The sequence below is a fragment of the Neofelis nebulosa genome, chromosome 1 (assembly GCF_028018385.1).
Source record: "Neofelis nebulosa isolate mNeoNeb1 chromosome 1, mNeoNeb1.pri, whole genome shotgun sequence".
NCBI lineage: Eukaryota > Metazoa > Chordata > Mammalia > Carnivora > Felidae > Neofelis > Neofelis nebulosa.
In genome coordinates this window covers 86,921,856-86,941,898 of record NC_080782.1, presented here as the reverse complement: position 1 = coordinate 86,941,898, position 20,043 = coordinate 86,921,856, and the positions used below count along the sequence as shown (strand labels likewise).

At 37.2% G+C, this 20,043-nt stretch overlaps 1 protein-coding gene and 1 pseudogene across 6 annotated transcripts in view; one reads left to right on the top strand and one right to left on the bottom strand.

The window, feature by feature from the left end:
- The window catches only part of ADGRV1 (adhesion G protein-coupled receptor V1), a 563,532-nt gene that overhangs the window by 181,686 nt on the left and 361,803 nt on the right, over nucleotides 1–20,043 (top strand). For all 6 annotated transcript variants that reach the window (XM_058727155.1, XM_058727147.1, XM_058727130.1 and 3 more), the window contains 12 exons: nucleotides 1,534–1,698; nucleotides 2,250–2,367; nucleotides 4,423–4,546; nucleotides 5,424–5,562; nucleotides 5,732–5,917; nucleotides 6,268–6,500; nucleotides 9,683–9,831; nucleotides 11,593–11,794; nucleotides 12,317–12,536; nucleotides 14,994–15,233; nucleotides 16,520–16,669; nucleotides 17,980–18,453. In XM_058727155.1, coding sequence (XP_058583138.1) covers nucleotides 1,534–1,698; nucleotides 2,250–2,367; nucleotides 4,423–4,546; nucleotides 5,424–5,562; nucleotides 5,732–5,917; nucleotides 6,268–6,500; nucleotides 9,683–9,831; nucleotides 11,593–11,794; nucleotides 12,317–12,536; nucleotides 14,994–15,233; nucleotides 16,520–16,669; nucleotides 17,980–18,453 — 2,400 coding nt within the window. The remainder of the gene's footprint in view (nucleotides 1–1,533; nucleotides 1,699–2,249; nucleotides 2,368–4,422; nucleotides 4,547–5,423; nucleotides 5,563–5,731; nucleotides 5,918–6,267; nucleotides 6,501–9,682; nucleotides 9,832–11,592; nucleotides 11,795–12,316; nucleotides 12,537–14,993; nucleotides 15,234–16,519; nucleotides 16,670–17,979; nucleotides 18,454–20,043) is intronic.
- On the bottom strand, nucleotides 7,439–8,049 carry LOC131510244 (small ribosomal subunit protein uS17-like; annotated as a pseudogene).

The following is a 20,043-nucleotide window of genomic DNA, read 5'->3' as shown; positions in this document are numbered from 1 at the left end:
TCTTGATAACATAACATTTTTTGTTTTAACATGTATCTAAGATACACAGTATTGTGCATATATTGAACATTCTGTTAGCATTATTTGATGACAGATTAGATTTAGAAGTCAACAATATTGAGGAAAGTTTATTAATATAAATCTGTCAGAATAAACAAGCTGCTCATGAGGGCAATATGGTAAGTATACCAAAGCACTGGCAATAGCACAGGCTCAAGAAATCTCCTTGTGAAACTGAAGCTACAATGTTATTATCTATGGAAAGAAAAAGGACTTATATATGAATGATAAGTTTATAATGGGTATCTTCTTTCTCACTTTGCTTCTTATTTAATATTTCTGTTATCTGAGGGGTGGCATGAATAGCACTGGCTATGGAGTCAGAACATCTGAACCAGAAGAGAAGGCTTCTCTTTTCCATATATGTGCATATATCCAACCCCCAGATTTCTTAGAGCGTCTGTGAAGCTTAAATAAGATAATGTATATGCCGGAATTGACATATACTAGAAGCTCAATAAATATTAGTTAGCTCTAAAGCTCTGCTCTTGGAACCATTACCAAATCTCATGAAAAAAAAAAAAAAGCAAAACAAATTTGTGTTGGGCACTTAGGTATCTGTCTTGAAAATGGAAAGCATTGTTTTATATTATTGTATTTACATAACAGGTGGATATTATAGGCTTAGTTTGGACTTTGCTTCCCCAGTCAGTATATGCAATTCAGTTGAACCAGCTCTCTTAATAAGGAACTTGTGTAGAAAATAAATAGTACAGGTAAATTAATGTATTGAATTTCCTTCTCTATTTCTGTCAGGTTAATAAAAACCTCTTTTAAATTTGGACTTACTCCTGAAGCCAAGACTACACTGTGTTAAGTAACTTGAAAATAAATTAAAAAAAACCAAAATAAAACAAATAAATTTGGACTTCCTAAAATTGGCAAACTGCAGATAATTAGGAGGACACTTGCAGTCTGTATTATCTGGGGAGCCTGACTCCATTAACAAAGAACCCCTAAATCTTACTTCCTTAAGATAATAAGAGTTTATTTTTTTCTTCCTTCAGAAGCCCTACATCCATGGTCCTTGTGGGGTCTTAGGGACACCTCTTGTCCAACTGGCATCTCAGGCACCCACTTCTTTCCTTCTTGACTCTGTCCTGGTTCCTGGGAGTCCTCACTAGTCACCCAGCACATGGAGAAAAAAGGAATGTGGAATGTTTTGTGGGAAGCTGATGCAGACTGTTAGGAACATACTTCACTTCCCATGTGTTACTGTTGGCCAGAATTTAGTCACATGCTCTACCTAATTGCTAGGAGATGAGGAAAGGCTAGGAGATGCCAAGTTCAGCAGAGTGTCTAGGACAAAAAGGAAATGGGGTTTGGTGAAGTATTTTTTTTTTTTTTGCCAGATGATTGTAACATGCCATGAACAGAGTTCTGAATTGAAAAGTTTCAGTCTTTGCAAATAGAAATAAGATTATTTTTCCTGCTCCTTTCTTTTTTCACCTTACTGGATTTTCTTTCTTTTAGGTAATGGTTAATGAATCTCTTTTGTCTGATGACCCTGATTCATATGTGACATTGACAGTTGTCCGGTCCCTAGGAGGAAAAGGAGCTGTTCGACTTCAGTGGACCATAGATGAGACAGCTAAAAATGATCTCAGGCCTTTGAATGGGACGCTTCTTTTTGATGAGGTATCGTCAGCATCAGGACTCCTGTAGTTTTTTTCAAACTTGTGTTTGTTTTTTTCCCATAGTACTGCTTATGAATTCGTATGATAGTATATACTATGTGTGGAATTTATTTGAAATCATAGGCACTTTGGAGGAAAATCACACACATACCTGATGTCTAAAATCTAACTTAATTTCAGACACTGCCTCCATCCCTCAACGTTTCCTCTCCTGACTGAGGGTAAAACCCATCAGTCAAGCTGGACATCTGGGAGTTATCCCCATTTCCACCCATTCTGTAACTCTTATTTGATCCCAAGTCTCGTCAATGTTTAGACAGTTTAGAGATTATGTTAATTTTCCCCCTTCTTTCCAATTAAAAACTTACATGGGATTTTTGGTCAGAGCTAATTTTTATATAGTAATTTTTCTAGAAGCAACTCATAATTCTAAGGTACAAAAAGACACTTGAAAAAATACTTATGGGCATAAACATTATTCTGCTAATGAGAACACTCAAAATTTGGCTTTTATCAATCCAGAAAATTTATTATTCTTCTCATTTGATATAGACAGAGTCTGAAAAGACCATTGTGTTGCACACGCTTCATGATACTGTGTTGGAGGAGGACAGGCGTTTTACCATTCAGTTGATACCAATTGATGAAGTAGAAATATCTCCAGTGAAAGGTAAGAGAAATTCACATGTTTGGAAATTAGAAAGTAGATACTCAGGAAAATATAACCAAATAATGAGTAGTTACAAAGTTAGGTTTTATGATTACTAAAATGTTTGCTGAAACATAAGCTAACCCACTTGTATGACAGCCAAAGAGTTTTTAAAAGTGAAATTCTAATACCTGATTGGTATTGGAATTGGTAAAGTTATATATCAAAGATTTTATAGTACTTAGCTCTGTGATTTTTTAAAAGATGTTTGTTGTTGTGATGTTTGTAAAGTAAAATATGGAAGCTTCCTAAAACGTCCATGAATAGGAGACTGGTTAAATATGACAGAGTACCATATAAGTATTCAAAAGGATATAGCTGAAAAAGCTTTAATTACATTAAACATTAAAAACACTTAGTTACGTGGATAATTGCTGTGTTATAGCAGGCTTCATAACATGTTCAGAGTTATCCCATTTTTTCACGTGCATGTTATAAGTGTGTTTGGAATTACTTACTTGAAATGTTGATAGTGTGATTTGATTACCTATATTTTCTACACATTTATAATTGTCACATATGGCTTTTATAATAAAATATTATTTTAAAACTTAGCATATTATGTCTGTTTCAGGCTAGCTATGTCTATTTTCATCTGAAAGTGATTACTTCAATATTTTGACATTTCAGAAACAGGCATCGTAATTCTCATTTGTCTATGGTCCTTATGAAAATTTGTTTCCTATCTGAAGAGAAAGGGTTAATGGCCCTAAAATGGTTGCATTGTGGTACAGACAATAATAACCATAAAAAAATGGCCCAGCAACTTTGATATGAAAGCTTAGTGACATACGTGCCCTTTTTTAACATCAGTAGCTCCATCCTATGGAGTTGGTCTGTGGCCGAAAAAGCAGAATTCCAGGCCAAAGAGATTCTCAAAATTGTAGAGAATATCACTGTATGTACTTAAGGTAGTTCTTTTCTCATTTTTCTCTAGAGTACTTTCCAACAAACCTCTGAGGGAATCATATGATTATACCATATTCTTCCATACATCTTAAGTTAGCTCAGTTGTCTACATCACATTGGATGTCAGACTGATGTCATATAGACTAACTAGACATAAGACTAAGAATATACCTGTGGTTCAGGATGAATAATTTATTAATCTAAAAAATATATTTCGAATTGTGGCATACTTGGACATGACGGACCACTCTTAGTTTTATTAATCCATTGCCAAAGAAAGTGAGAGTATAGTTACTCAGTCCTTTGTTTCATAAAACCCTAATATTAGCTTCTGGAAACACTTTCCTTCAAGTTAGTGCTAAATTATAATATGAATACTCATATTACTTGTTATAATTTTTCTTTCTATTATTTAACTCGCTTTTTATAAATGCTTGTAAGCAAATAGCAGAGTCAGAAAATTAAAACTAAAAAACTACCCCAAGAATTCTTACTTTTGCCACATAGCCAGTTTTAGTGAACTGCAAAATGGTCATTGCAGAAGTAAATTAATGCAAATGGTGGAAGAGTACTCTCTTATTATGAGAGTGATAGTGGAATTATTGCCCACTTTCTCCTGCACCCTTTCATTAAAATATGATTTGGGGCGGGGCGCCTGGGTGGCTCAGTCGGTTAAGCAGCTGACTTCGGCTCAGGTCATGATCTCGCGGTCCGTGAGTTCGAGCCCCGCGTCGGGCTCTGTGCTGACAGCTCAGAGCCTGGAGCCTGTTTCAGATTCTGTGTCTCCCTCTCTCTGACCCTCCCCCGTTCATGCTCTGTCTCTCTCTGTCTCAAAAATAAATAAACGTTAAAAAAAAAATTAAAAAAAAAAATATGATCTGGGGCAAGTTTTTTGCCTCACTGTCTTGAGTGCCTCAATGCGCTTAAATAATTTCGTTGGGAAAATGAGGATAAATGAGGATAATGTTAGCACCTAGTTCATGTGATTCCCATGACCATTGACTCACAGGATTAGTATATATGTAAAGTGCTGAGAATTTTGCCAGGCATATAATAAGTGAATACATATGTTTGTTTCATTCATGTTATGTATCATCTTCAACTCAGGTAGTGCATCAATAATCATTCGGGGAGATAAGGGAACATCAGGAGAAGTTGGGATTGCTCCATCATCTAAGCATGTCCTCATCGGGGAACCCTCAGGAAAATACAATGGTACTGCTATCATCAGGTATGGGCTTCATGCTTTTTCTTTGCTTAGGTCGAGATTTTGAACTTTTATTTAAAATCCTTAGCATTTTTATGTAAGTGCATTGTTTTCATCACATACATATTCTTCAGGCATCATCATTTTATATGTTGTAACATCCTATGGAAAGTAGAAAAAAGTTTTGCTAAAAATTAAAGACCTATCCTGACCTATCTTGAAGTTAGATGATGAAGAATATTTAGGAAAAGTTTCTTCAACAGATATGTATTGATCATACGGTTGCATATTCACGAATCTTGACATCTAATGATCATGACTGCTACTTGGGTGATTTGCACAACCTACGACAAGGAAAGCACCTTCACTTAACATCAGGAGATCTGATGCTTTCACCCTGTTCTGTCACTCACCGTGTCAAATAAGAGAGTTACTTCCTGTCTGTAAGCTTGTGTCTTAGCTACAAAATCATTCCTTTGAAAATCCTCTGGATCAAACATTTTATGATTCTAAGTGTTCTAAAATTAGGCCCTATATATAATTAGGGCCTATTAAAGTAGTATGATCATAGGCAGTTTTCTTTATTACAAATTTTCTCATGAAGAGAGGGACAGCTATCAGTGAAAAAACTGAATTTGGGTTAATACTTTATCTTTTTCGTAGTTTTCCTCTAGTGTTCTTTGTATCAAGTGCTGTTTTTTAAGAGAACTGTGGTAAACTATTCATATTTTGCCCCTTGTGTATTACATGAAAAGTCTATAAATGCTTTCTTTTAAATCCCTTTAAAAGAATACAGGTTTTGTCTGTATTGTTGTTGAAAGACACAGAAAATATTTAGGAAACATATTTAGGAAAAATTACTTCAACAAAATCGTACTGATTATACCTTTGTATATTATAGCCTCGTTCGTGGTTCAGCGATTTGGGGGGAGGTCACTGTGTACTGGAGGATATTCCCTCCTTCTGTGGGAGAATTTGCTGAAATATCAGGGAAACTGACATTGCGAGATGGACAGTCTGCAGCAGTTGTAATAATACAGGTATCAATATTACTCGTTTCTGTTATTCCCTATGTTCTGTGTGTGTGGCGGGGTGGGGTGGTTGGGGGTTGTTGATATCCCTGAGTTTGTTGTTGTTGTTTACGTGATAGGCATTTTTCTTTAAGTGTTATAGATCCTACTGATAACGTCTCTTTCTGTCCTTCTCTAGGCTTTGAATGATGACATTCCTGAGGAGAAGAGCTTCTATGAGTTTCAACTCACTGGGGTCAGTGAGGGGGGGATACTAAGTGAATCCCGCAGCACTGCTGGTATCACAGTGGTGGCCAGTGACTTTCCCTATGGCCGATTCTCCTTTTCACATGAGCAACTTCGAGTGTCAGAGGAAGCCAAAAGGGTAGAGTGTAAAATGCTTAAAATCTTAAATACCATTTTTAGTTTCTATTTTTTTGTGAGTGAGTGATTTTTTTTGGCAAGCTTAAGCTTTAATTTAAATATTAAGAGTTAATGTAACAAGTTATAGTGTGAGTGATCTTGACAAAGTATTTCCTTGTTCATTTTCCATAGTTTTCACAAACTAATTTGTTAATATCATTATTTTAACATATAATTTATAAACTTTTATATATTTATTTGCAATCTTAACATAACCCTGATCAACATAGAAAATTAGTTAGAAATGATAACAATTAAGTATTGTCTGGTAGATAAAACATCCAAATTAAATAAAAACTGTTTCTTGCATAGGTGAACATCACAGTCACCCGTTCAGGTGGATCATTGGGTCCTGTGAGACTCTGGTATGAGACCGTGAGTGGGACAGCAGAGGCAGGCTTGGATTTTATCCCTGCGGTAGGGGAGCTGCTCTTTGAAGCAGAGGAAATGGCAAAAAGTGTGCCGATTGAAATACTTGATGATGGTCTTCCAGAAGGCCCAGAGGAATTTTCTCTAGTAATTACAAAGGTGGAACTCCTGGGAAGGTAAAGAAAATTGGGAAAAAGCAAACAAAAAAAGAGAGAGGGAGAAGAATATTTGTTGTGGGGATTAATCCTGAACTTGTTCTTTTTCAGATTTATGTGACAGTGGGACAGGACATAGAAGGGAAATTATGATAAAGGATGTTAATTATGCAGTGTTCTAAAGTATTATTTTTCCCCTAAAGTTGAAAGTATATTGTTTTTCTTGTGAGAATTCACTCTGGGTAGTCAGGGAATTGAACATGGCATGGGCTTGTAATAATTTCATAACCTCTATCTCTACACCTGTGAAAGGACTGAGTGAGAGATTTCTTTCCTTGGTATCTCTGAAGGCCGTGTTATCTTCTGTGGGGGAAGGAGGTGGTTGCTTGCCCATCAGCAGTTTCTAACTGGGGAAAAATCTGAGTCAAAGATAGTTGTTAGCTGTGCACCAGGATTTTATTGAAGATTAAGAATTAACCATACTGAGCCTGTCTCGCTCCCTGATTTGGTGGGAGCAGACTTGATGAACAAGGACAGAAACTCCTTACGCATTCTGTAGTATCCCAGGGAGTACGTCTGCTCTGACAGACTACACAAAACCTGCAACTAGAATAATGTTTGCATTTATGTAAGTTTTTTTAATGTTTATTTATTTATCTTGAGAGAGAGAGATTGAATCCCAAGCAGGCTCTGCACTGTCAGCACAGCCCGGCGTGGGGCTTGAACTCACAAACCCTGAGATCATGACCTGAGCTGAAATCAAGTCATATGCTCAATGGACTGAGCCTCCCAGGCGCCCCTACATTTATGAGTCTCAAAGGAATTTTTCTTGTGCATGAATATGTTTTTGCATCTGTTATATGCATGCCATGCTTTAAAAGCTGTTTCCAGCTAAAATCTTTCACTGTGTGACTTAGGTAGAGTGTATATCATTCCACTTGGAAAAAAACACTGTGGATTTGTGTACACTTCAAGCCTTAAATTTCCCAGAAATGATTCTGTGTCTGGCAATGGTAATTAATTTTTTTTTACTGGAAAAATAACTTTATTTTCTTCAAGGGTGTGGACAGATGTCTAATATCAGAACTCAAAGAATTGCTTCCTGGTGCTAGCAGCTTTCATGACTTTGAACCTGTTGAGTGCAAGTCTGGCTTAGGGGCTGGCATGCACCCACTGTGACAATGTCACTGATCTGGACATCCCTAAAGCATGGGGAGAGGTGCACAGACAAGTTCTTAAAGCATTTCTCAAAGTAGTTCTACTCTTGAATGTAGGTGAGGTAGGCTCAGTGGATGACAGTGGTTCTCTGCTTCTTCATCTTGGTCACCACACCAGACAGAATCTGCCCTTGGATGGAGAAATTAGCAGGAAAGGGGCACTTTTGTCAAATAGGTGCCTTCAATGGCCTCCTTGGGCATCTTGAAGCCCAGACCAATGTTTTTGCAGTATCACAGGAGCGTCTCCTTGCCAGTTTATCCAAGCAGGACCCTCTTCTTACTTTGAAAGTGGTTACATGCTTTTGGTAGGCATCCTTAGTCTGAATGTCCACCATCTTCCTGGCCATCTGAAAAAAGGAAAACCGACAATGGGAATGAATTTTAGCTTACATTAAATGTGTTAAAATTTGAGCTGCTTGCTGTTTTCATTAAGTGAAATTTAGTCAAATTAACTCATTAAGTGTGGAGATAACATCTGTGTTATTGGCTAACTATGACTTGGCCTTAAAAAGCAATTCCTGCTTAAGTTTAATTCTGAGAAAACCAAGTTTTTCCTTCTAGGTGAATTTCTAGGTTTCCTTTGATTTGAAAAAGCAAAGTTGTATGATCTCATTTTGCCTACTTGCTAGAAAATTTACTTCTTTGGGATTAAGGGAATCAGGTCATCTACAGTCCATCTCAGACAACTGTTAACATTGACTCTTATTTAATAGTTTAATCCCCAGTTTTCTAATGTTGCCTTACAAATAATCTTATTAATCAGCTTTCAACCTTTTGAAACTATGTAGCATAAAAACACCAGGCAAATAGAATTTGAGAATTGAAGAAAAGACTGAAATGGTTTTGTGACATTTTTTAGCTTCAGGAATTAAAGTGATATAAAACTCTGGAGGTCACAACTTTTCTTCATGGGGAAAAACAAAAAACATCAATCAAAAAAAAAAAAAGGTGACTTCCTCAGCAGAAATATGTCATTAGCCAAGTGAACTACCATGTGTATTAAAGAATAGAGGCATTGATTGCAGTTGGTGTCCACAGAGATATTTTCTTATAGCTTGAAATTTCTTTAGTGGCATGACACCCTTTTTTCCCTTAAAGTAACCCTTTCAGGGATACCTGGGTGGCTCAGTCAGTCGAGTGTCCAACTTCGGCTCAGGTCATGATCTCTCAGTCTGTGAGTTCGAGCCCTGTGTCGGGCTCTGTGCTAATAGCTCAGAGCCTGGAGCCTGCTTCGGATTCTGTATCTCCTTCTTTCTCTGCCCCTCCCTGCTCGTGCTCTGTCTCTCTCTCTCTCAAAAATGAATAAACATTAAAAAAAAGTTAAGGTCACCCTTTTAGGGGAACCTGGGTGTCTCAGTCAGTTAAGCGTCCAACTCTTGATTTTGGCTCAGGTCATTATCTCACAGTCTGTGGCAATGAGCCCCATGTTCAGCTCTGCAGTCTCATTGGGCCCTGTGCTGATAGCACAGAGCATGCTTGAGATTCTCTCTCTTCCTCTCTCTCTGTTCCTCCCCGTGTACAAACGCACTCGCTTGTTCTCTCTCTTTTTCAAAATGTAAATAAACATAAAAAAATTTTAAAGTAACCCTTTCATCCTGACACTGTGACTGTGGCCCAGCTGGTTTCCTGTCTCAGAGTGCACTACAGTTTCATGTACATCCTCTTCCTTGGTCCATCACTGTTGGATGAGTTTATCAATGCGTTCGTCACCCAGAGGTTCATTTTACAACTTTTCCCCAATTTCCCAATAGTCTTTTTCTCATTTAATAACTTTATATTGGTTTAGGTTTCATGCAGGCAGTGATAATTGGGAGCAGCACAGAAGTCTGTTTCAGACATCATTTCAGGAAAAAGAAATATTTTAGTGTTGGGATCTTTAAAAATATAAGAACACTTAATAGGACTAAGTTATAGGAGCTAAGAGGACATTTCAATGAACAATTATTTACTCCTTTTCTTTTATTATTTTTTTTATGACTTCGCAAGCGGGTATGATTTTACCATTCAAGAAAATGGACTTCAGATAGATCAACCTCCTGAAATAGGAAACATCTCCATTATTCGAATCATAATAATGAAAAATGATAACGTAGAGGGTGTCATTGAATTTGACCCAAGATACACTGCCTTTGAAGGTAAGTTTTCAGTCATCTTATAAATTTGCCGCAACTTTCTTTTTTCAAAAAGGTTTTTAAAATTTATTTATTGAGAGAGAGAGAGAGAGAGAGAGAGAGAGAGAGAGACGATGGGAGTAGAGGAAGGGCAGAGAGAGAGAATTCCCAAGCAGGCTCCACCCTGTCAGCATAGAACCTGAGCGGGGCTCAGTCTCGTGAACCGGGAGATCCATGACCTGAGCCAAAATCAAGAATTGGATGCTTAATCGACTGAGCCACCCAGGTGCCCCTACATGTACACCTTTATATGTATTTATATATATTTATATATTTTATTTGTAAAGTATATTTTGAGTTATCTTTGGGCAGTATGAACCTTACTTGTGTGTGGCAAAGCTGAATGGTAAGGAACGAGGCTTTAGAAAACCCATTGAACCTTAGGATTGTTGCAATGTTTAGATTTCAGTCATCTTCATAAAGTATCTTTCTCATTTATGAAATCATTTCCTCTCTGATTAGAAATCAGTGAATATTCAGTTTCTAATAAATAATCAGCTTTGAAATGACTGTTTTACTGGACTGCAGATACAATGCAGGTGGTATCTGGGCACCTACTCGTACTTTCTTGTGACAGTTCCTAACAGCAGCCACCTACTGTTGTCTGTTCCCCAACCCCCTAGAAGCAGAATGCATGATCTATGGCTGTAATCCCTCCTGGGGAAAAAGGGGCTGCTTTTTTATTTTATTTAAAGGTAGAATATGAACATGCCTTTCAAAATAATCATGTTATCTTCTTGCTGCAATTAACTTTTTGACTTCATTGCCTCCATCAAATTCATTGGTTATGTACCCATTTTTAAAGCTCATCAGAAATCATTTTGCAATTGATTAATATCGACTTTACGAATATGGAAGACATCACTATTTTGTGAACTTCAGTCTACAGTTAATAAAAGTCATGCTTCAGTTTTACACCAAGAAATAAATAAATCACTTAGAATTTTTTTTGTGTTCAGTGATTTCTGTTTGATTTGTTGTCTTTGGAGCAATGCATATTTATTACTACAGTGTAAATTCAGTATTATTTAGCTATAGCTAATATGAACTGTTGGCTAATGTAAACATAGCTAGTGTAAACTATTAAATGACATTTTAATTTACAGAGGTTGGCATAGCTTAAGAGGAAATAAATTTTTGAAAAGAATTTCTAAGTTGAAATTAAACTTTGAGGATACATTTTCACATTCTCAAATATATTTCATCGGAACTCAAGAAGTAATAGAATTATATTTACATGTGGACTTCTAAAACATTCATATGATATAATTAACATTAAACACAGTTATTTATATTACATAGACTTCAACTAAATGTAGCAGCAGTCCAGAATACTTTCCTTTGAGTACACATATTTTAAGGGTTTTTCATGTTCATCTAGCATTGTCTAAGGGTTTTTCATATTCATCTAGCATTGTCTTGGAAAGCAAGCATCATTTATTTGTATGTAGTACACAGAGGAAGAATTCCTGTGCTAATGATTAAATAGCTTATTTCAATTCTAACTTGCACTGCTCACTATAATTTTTAACTTATGACAAACTGCATTTCTCATAAAAAATGTCTTGAAATTTTCACTAATATTTTTTAAAGTGATAAATGAACTATGGAAACATTGAGGGCTTGCACAACTGTACTGTTATATTGCTGTGTTTAATTTGACTGAGTCTTAAAAAGATAGTGGTTTTGTCTGGCATACCAGTTAATTACATATTCCTGCCACAGTGGAGGAGGATGTTGGAGTGATTATGATTCCAGTGGTGAGGCTGCAGGGGACTTATGGCCGTGTGACTGCTGATTTCATCTCTCGGAGTTCCTCTACAGTTCCTGCCGGTGTGGATTATATACTGCATGGCAGTTCAATCACCTTTCAGCATGGACAGAATTTAAGTTTTATAAATGTCTCCATCATTGATGATAATGAAAGGTAATACTATTTAGTAATGTTGGAAATACTTTGGGCATATGTAAAGCAGGATTTTTGTGTTCCAGTCTTTACCTATGTTTTGCACTGATAACAGGATTTTAGGTTATACATGTGCCAATTGAGAAACTCATGAGAAACTTTTATGGGGGCTGGGGTAGGGAAGAAGGGATCAGGAGACCATTAGGATTGTCTTTGTCACTTTTTGCATATAGAGGGAAACAATAAATTTTTGTTCTTTTAGATTTGAAAAGTCTAATCAGAATGTAGAAGCATCCTGCAATTCACTTCCTTAATAATGCATTAAGCAATTCACAAGAGAGGAAGAACGTCTAATAACTATTGCAGGTTATGTAATATTGAAGTTGATCATTCATGCTTTTAGCTAAGCACCCTCTTCGTACCACTGGTGTATGAATGCTGTGCCTTGAATATGTATGACCAATTTGGAAAATGACTAGTTATTTGGGTTTTAGAAGCGTTTTAATATGTTTAAACTCAGAATTGCTCCTTCTTGCTATGCAGTGAATTTGCAGAGCCCGTTGAAATTTTGCTCATTGGAGCGACTGGAGGAGCGGTCCTTGGGCGCCACCTAGTGAGCAGAATCACAATTGCCAAGAGTGACCCTCCGTTTGGCGTTATAAGATTTCTTAATGAAAGCAACATTTCTGTTCCTAATCCCCATTCCACAATGATTTTATCCTTGCTGCTGGAGCGGGCTGGAGGACTCTTGGGAGAGATTCAGGTAGAGTTCTTCTTCCCATGGTTTGAAAAATGATAGCTTGAGTATGGAGCTGGATTTTCTTACTATTCAAATATATCCATTTATGTATATGCAATAATATTTATTAATTACCTAATAGGGGTAAAGTGGCTTCCAGGTCATATAAGTCCATAAAAATGTATGAGACAAGCTGTCATCAGAATCTCTCGAGAGCAAGTTAGAAATAAAATGAAGAATTCTTATAAAACGCATTAGTTCAAGTACTTGTTGAGTGCTTTCCATGTTCCAGGTCCTCTTCTGGGCACTGAGAATACACTGGTGACCTAGACAGACCTCGTCTCTGTTCTCTTAGAGTTTTCAGAGCAATAAACAAAAAGAAATTATGTGATAGCACTTAAGTGCTCTGCAGGGATGTAAAATTGAGAAACACAATTGTGAATTACCTCTAGATTGACTACGACTCTAGACTTAGAGTTGTTGACTACTCTAGATTAGATGGTGACGTGATATTTAAGCTGAACACTGGATGCTGAGAAAGAGATGGTCACGTAATTGTTAGAGGGATGAGCATTTGGGCAGAAGGAATAAGTGTGTATCTACAAGCCTGGCATGTTTGAGGTACGGAGAGTTCCATGTGGTAGCGGGCTTGGGTGGTCGGGGGTAGCAGCACAAGGTAGATCAGAGAGGTCGAGAGGTGTTTGATCACAGCGACCCTCCTTAGCCAGACTAAAGACCATTCTAAGTGCAAACAGGATACCATTAGAGAGTTTGAAGTGGGGGAATGGTGTTGATGTCCTTGGATTGCCATTTTAAGTAGCTCCCTTTTGACTGTTCTAAGGAAAATGAAATGTCAGGAAGCCAGAGTAGAAGCAGCGAGGTTAGTTAGGAGGCTCTTGCCCTGTGTCGTCCAGGGTCAAGATGACAGTGGCTCAGACAGGTGGAGATGGGATGGTGAGGAGTGAATAGATATTGAGTATGTTTTGGAGAAAACACTAGATTAGTGGAGGCTGAGGGAAGGTGGAATGAAGAATAACTGCTGCAATTTCAGTTGAGCAGCTGGTTAAATTGTAGTGCTGTTTACTGAGATGCAGAAGCTTGGCAGAAAACCAAGAGTTCTGTTTTGGCCATGTTAATTGGAGATTGATACCGGACGTCCCAGTGCAGGGTCGGGCAGGCAGGGGCATGTGTAAGTATGGGTTGCGGTTGCGGGGAGGGGAGAAGCTGCTGACTTGTGGAGGCATTTGAAACTGTGTGGCCTAAGGTGCGTAGATAGGGACGTGAAGGAGACAGCCTGAAGTCCCCAGCTGCCAGCAGTGAACTCTCTGAGGAAGGAGAGCCAGCTAAGAAACCTGAGATGTAGAGGCGGAAGAAAACTGGGAAGGTATGTATCATGGAGGCCACTGAAGACAGGATGCAGCATTGCCAGAAAGAGGCAGTGGTCAGCTACATGCCCAGTGCTGCAGAAAGAGAAAAGAAGCAAAGAGAAATTCCTAATTTTCTTTCCTTGCAGATATGAAAAGTATATGAGTTTATATTATAGAAATATTTAAAAAGGCATTTAGAATATAATTTTGTTTTTTATAACAATTTAAGAAAAGTTGTGTTTGTTTTACACTAGGAATTTATTTAGGTGTATTTAAAAGAAGTTACACACCCATAAGATTTTTCACATAGTTTTATTATCTTATTCAAATGGGTTTTGGTTGACAGAACCTGTGCATACAGCAAAACAGTGTTGTATTCATACTATTTAAATTTTTATTTCTCTAAAATGTATATTTAAAATACATGCTTTTATATTTTTGTTATCCTGTGGTGATGACAAATGACCAAGTATTCATATTTTTCTTTACTTAGTAAGCATATACATTGTTATCCCTGAAAACTTATATCCTGCAATTAGGTAGTTTATATTTGCAAATATTAGTATTTTTATTTTTTTAATTTTTAATTAAAAAATTGTTTTTCAATGTTTAGTTTTGAAAGACAGAGAGAGACAGAGACAGAGTGTGAGCAGGGGAGGGGCAGAGAGAGAGAGGGAAATAGAATCCTAAGCAGGCTCCTGGCCCTGAATTGTCAACACAGAGCCCTGCATGGGGCTTGAACTCAAGAGCCATGAGATCATGACCAGAGCCGAAGTTGGACATGTAACTGATTGAGCCACCCAGATGCCCCTCAAATATTAGTATTTTTTAAAAGACATGAGGAATTTGCTGGAGATATCATAGAATAATTTTCATATATAGATATATTTGTTTCTAATACTACATATCCTGCAAAGTAATTCTTTGTTTAAAATTGATTATCTCTGGGGCACCTGGTTGGCTTAGTCAGTAGATTATGCCATTCTTGATCTCAGGGCTGTGAGTTTGAGCTCCTCATTGAGTGTAGAGATTACTTTTTAAAAAATTTTAAAATAAAGAAATAAATAAAAAAATTGAAATTGATCATCTCTATTAAAAACACAATATCCTTCAGGTGAACTGGGAGATATTAGGACCCAATTCTCAAGAAGCTTTACCACCACAGAACAGAGACATTGCAGACCCAGTGAGTGGATTCTTCTATTTTGGAGAGGGAGAAGGTGGTGTGAGAACCATCACTCTGACAATCTATCCTCATGAAGACATTGAAGTTGAAGAGATTTTCATTATTAAACTTGAACTTGTGAAAGGAGAAGCTAAATTAGACTCCAGATCTAAAGATATTACTATAACAGTAAGTCCAACTTTATTTTTCCCACAGAATTTTGGATTTAATGAATTTATCAAAAAATGCATTTTATATTTGTTGAAACTCCATGGGCTTAAGATGTATCGAAAGTCATAAAACCAGATGAAGTCAGAATAATTCCTATGGACCAGACTTTCTGGTTATTATATTAATTCATTATATAGCTTGATTATTGGTAGTTACTTTTTAAGTGGCCTTCATGTAGTGTGATAAATACTTATTTTGCTCCCTGAGAAAATTTGGTGTTTTGGAAATATTTTTGCACTTTTAGACAGGAGCTGTTTGTTACATCATCCTAAACATTGGGTATCCCTGCTGTGAAAGTACATAAAAGTTATTAACTCAGTCACAAGGCAGATTGTGGGGAGAAAGAATGGTTATTTGTTCAATTAGCGCAATGATGTGTTGCATCAACTCTGAATTTAGTGTATTTTATATGAATGAACCATTTAGTCCATTAGGGGTAGAAAGTGCTGGGGACCAAGGCTACTGTGAAAATGATCTAGAGAGATATTCTTTTTTTTTTTTTAAGCTTAGAAAATAGTCTGGGGTCTGTATCAGTCAGACTTCTCCAGAAAAACAAAGAGAGAGAAAGACTGACTTAAAAAAAAATGGCTCACACGTTTGTGAGGGTTGACAAGTCCAAAGTCCATAGAGCAGGCTGGTAGGAAGGTTACGAAAGACTTGCAGTCGTGATCTTGAGTTTGAATTTTGTGGGACAGGTTGGCAGGATGGAAAATCAAGCAGGATTCCTAAATTGCAGTGTTGAGGCAGAATTCCTTTTCTTCTGGGAAGCTCTAGTGTTTGCTCTAAAAGCCTTCAGCTGATTGGAGGAGGCCCACTCACAATATCAAGGGTAATCTCTTTCACTCAAGTCAACCAATTGTAAATATTAATCACATCTACAAAATACTTTCACAACAAAATCTAGGCTAGTGTTTGACTGAACAATTAGACCTGGTAAAGTGAAGCAAACATGAGGCAAATCAAATCAAATTCAGGCATTGAAATACCATCCTTCTGAGACTCTACAAATTACAGTTTTCCAGACACTCCCATTACCCTTGGGGAATAAGAACCTACTTGTTTTAGATAACAATCAGTGTACTGAAGAAGCTTTTGAAAAATCAGGTAGCTAGGCAGATTATATTCAAGACTTATTTCTGTGTTTCTTTCGTTTCTTCAGCTTATCTGCATATTGATATGTTAGGTACTGTAATTTCATCTGTCGTTGTTATATTATTCATTCTGCTATCTTTTTCTGTTTTTAGATACAGAAGTTTGGCGATCCAAATGGGGTTGTTCAGTTTGCTCCTGAGTCTTTATCTGAGAAGACCTATTCAGAGCCGTCGGCTCTGGAAGGGCCCCTGATCATTACTTTCTTTGTCAAAAGAGTCAAGGGCATTTTTGGAGAAATTATGGTACTATTTTTCATTTGATTTTTAAATAGTGTGACAATTTGCCTAACAAACGTGATTGTGAAGAACAGAGAAACTGTATGTTATGGTAAAAATTTTAGAAGTAACATGAGTTTCAGAGAAGCCGAGAAGGTTCATTTCAGCACCTTTGGGTTCTCCAGCCAACATCAACCTCTAGCTGTTTCTCTAAACCCAGCTATACTTAGATTGAAAAGATCTTTCTCACACTTAGTCATGAAGGGTGTGACTGAATTATTTTGTATTTTCTTATTTGCTCTGATGTTTAACTTTTCCTACTTAAGTCCCTCAATGAGTTTTGTAAATTGCTTCATCTATTCTTTAGAGCTTTATTTCTCAGTATAATTTTCTCATTTACCAACTGATTTTTAAGAGGTTGCATTTGCATGTATATTGACATAGACTGTTTGGGGATGCTCTTGTAAATCATCGGGATGTTTGTCTAACAGATCAAGGTTGTTTGTTTGCTAGCAGAACATACTTTGCAGTTTCTTTATGAACTTAACTCTTTTCACATATTGGAGATAAACTGGTACTTCCTCAGTGGAAACTTTATGGTTAGGGGTACAAAAATTCTTGGAAAAGAATTTTTAATTCTTGAAATCTTGTAGATATTCCCTTTTTGTTAAAAGTGAACCCAGGGGCGCCTGGGTGGCGCAGTCGGTTAAGCGTCCGACTTCAGCCAGGTCACGATCTCGCAGTCCGTGAGTTCGAGCCCCGCGTCAGGCTCTGGGCTGATGGCTCGGAGCCTGGAGCCTGTTTCCGATTCTGTGTCTCCCTCTCTCTCTGCCCCTCCCCCGTTCATGCTCTGTCTCTCTCTGTCCCAAAAATAAAAAACGTTGAAAAAAAAAAAAAAATTAAAAGTGAACCCAAACAAATTCCAGTATGAAGCATCAGATTCTCTACTCGCTTTTTATCTTCAAGTATTGTCTGTGATTCAAATGCCTGTCAAATACATATTCAGAACTCTAGAATGTATTTATGGAACTGCCATTCCAAAGTTAACTTTGCTTTGCTTTATCTCTTCAAATCATGTTATTATTTTAGAAGTGAAATGAGATTTTGTAATCTTGTCCTGCAAATTGCATACAATAGTCTGAAAGAGTTCATATACTTTCATGATGCTAATGTCATTCTTCCATACTTTCTAAACTGACTATTTGGAGAGTCTGGCTTTGACTATGATGCTGCACAATTCAGAGTTAGTTTTTGTATATTATGGGGGGAAATATAAAGGCTTTTGATTCAATATACTGAATTATGTGACTTTGTTGGATTATTTCCTTTTATTTTAGGTTTACTGGGAAATAAGCAGTGTGTTTGACATTACTGGAGACTTTCTTTCTACAAAAGGATTTTTCACTATTGCTGATGGAGAGAGTGAAGTGAGATTTGATGTTCATTTGCTGCCAGATGATATACCTGAGATTGAAGAAGATTATGTGATCCGGCTTGTTTCTGTAGAGGGAGGAGCAGAACTGGATCCAGAGAAATGCATCACACAGTTCTCTGTTTCTGCAAATGATGACCCACATGGAGTATTTGCTCTATATTCAGATTACCAGTCAATCCTTGTAGGGCAAAACCTTAGTAGATTCATCCAAATTAATGTAACCCGACTTGCTGGAACATTTGGAGACGTGGCTGTTGGTTTTCGGATCTCTTCTGACCAAAAGGAGCAGCTAGTTGTTAGTGAAAATTCAGAGAGGCAGCTGGTGGTCAAAGACGGTGCCAGATATAAAGTGGACCTGGTGCCAGTGAGGAGTCAGGTTTGTAGCATTTCTTCAGTTTCCTGACCGTTTCAAGGAGAGGCCTGGCTTATCTCGTTTTCAGCTTAAAATCTTACTGAGATATTTAAATATAACCTTAAAAAAATGCCATAAAAATGCATAATAATTATTGGATGAGACATGTGCAGTTTATAAATGAATTTAGTATATTCCCATTTGGTAATAACGTATTTTTGTTTAAATGCATCTGACACTTAATGCAGTACTTATTTCTAACATTCCTATAGTTCTTTGGGAAATTGACTCGATGCCCTGACCCTGTTGTATTAATTTCTAGCCTCCATTTCCTGTTTCTGAAAATTTTCCAGACTGGAATAAAGACTGCAAAGCTGGGGAAGTGGGAGATGGATGAACTTGACCAGAATATGATTGTATTAAGTCTCACTGACAAATTAGAAGAGTTTTTAAAAAAATACAGTGTGCCTAAATTATGTAACAAAACATTTTCTTATACCTATCTATGTGATATCACCTTGTGAATGCATTCAAGTTTTAATTTCTGTTAATGAACACCAGGGGACATTCCTTTAGCTTTTCTAGGAATAGCTTCCTATTATTTTATAGTGAGATTTCATTTGACAGTAAGACCTGCCACAGTGAAGATTTGATTATTCTGTTATTTTACTAAGCCATATGGATAGTACAAAACTATTCTCAGACTATGTGTAGGAAATCCAAAATAAGTGATATATATTACAGGGACTAAAAGCCTTGATCTGCCTAACTCCTAGATTGTCTCTTGTAGTGCATGGTACCTGGAACATTTTTTTTTTTTTTTTAATTTTTTTAATGTTTTTTATTTATTTTTGGGACAGAGAGAGACAGAGCATGAACGGGGGAGGGGCAGAGAGAGGGAGACACAGAATCGGAAACAGGCTCCAGGCTCCGAGCCATCAGCCCAGAGCCTGACGCGGGGCTCGAACTCACGGACCGCGAGATCGTGACCTGGCTGAAGTCGGACGCTTAACCGACTGCGCCACCCAGGCGCCCCTGTACCTGGAACATTTTGAAGGGTGTTAGTCTTCTTCTCCTTTCACTTGAAAAGATGAATGGTATACAGTTGACCCTTGAGCAACCTGAGTTGAGCTGTGCGGGTTCACTTACATGTGGATGTGTTGCAGCAAATATAGTACAGCACTGTAAATGTATTTTCCCTTATGATTTTCTTAAGAACATTTTCTTCTCTCCAGCTTGCTTTATTGCAAGAATACAGTAGTAATATGTGAAAACTTATCAAATATGTGTTAATTGACTATTCATGTTATCAGTAAGGCTTCTAGTCAACAGTAGGCCATCAGTAGTTAAGTTTTGGAGAATCAAAAGTTATATGCATATTTTCTTCTTCTTACTAATATCCCAGTCTTCAAAGAGCAATGCATTATATCTAGAGCATAAGGGAAAAAGGAGACCACTGAAAAAATCTTAACCCTCGATTTATGCATATGCCCCACCGTAACGGCCCAGCCAGTGAACTGTGTGGAGGAAGGGTGCACCCCTAGAAGAGAGGTGGGAGGCACATGCTTGAAGTGAGGACACTGATTTATTTCTGTTTCCTTAGCACTTGATCTA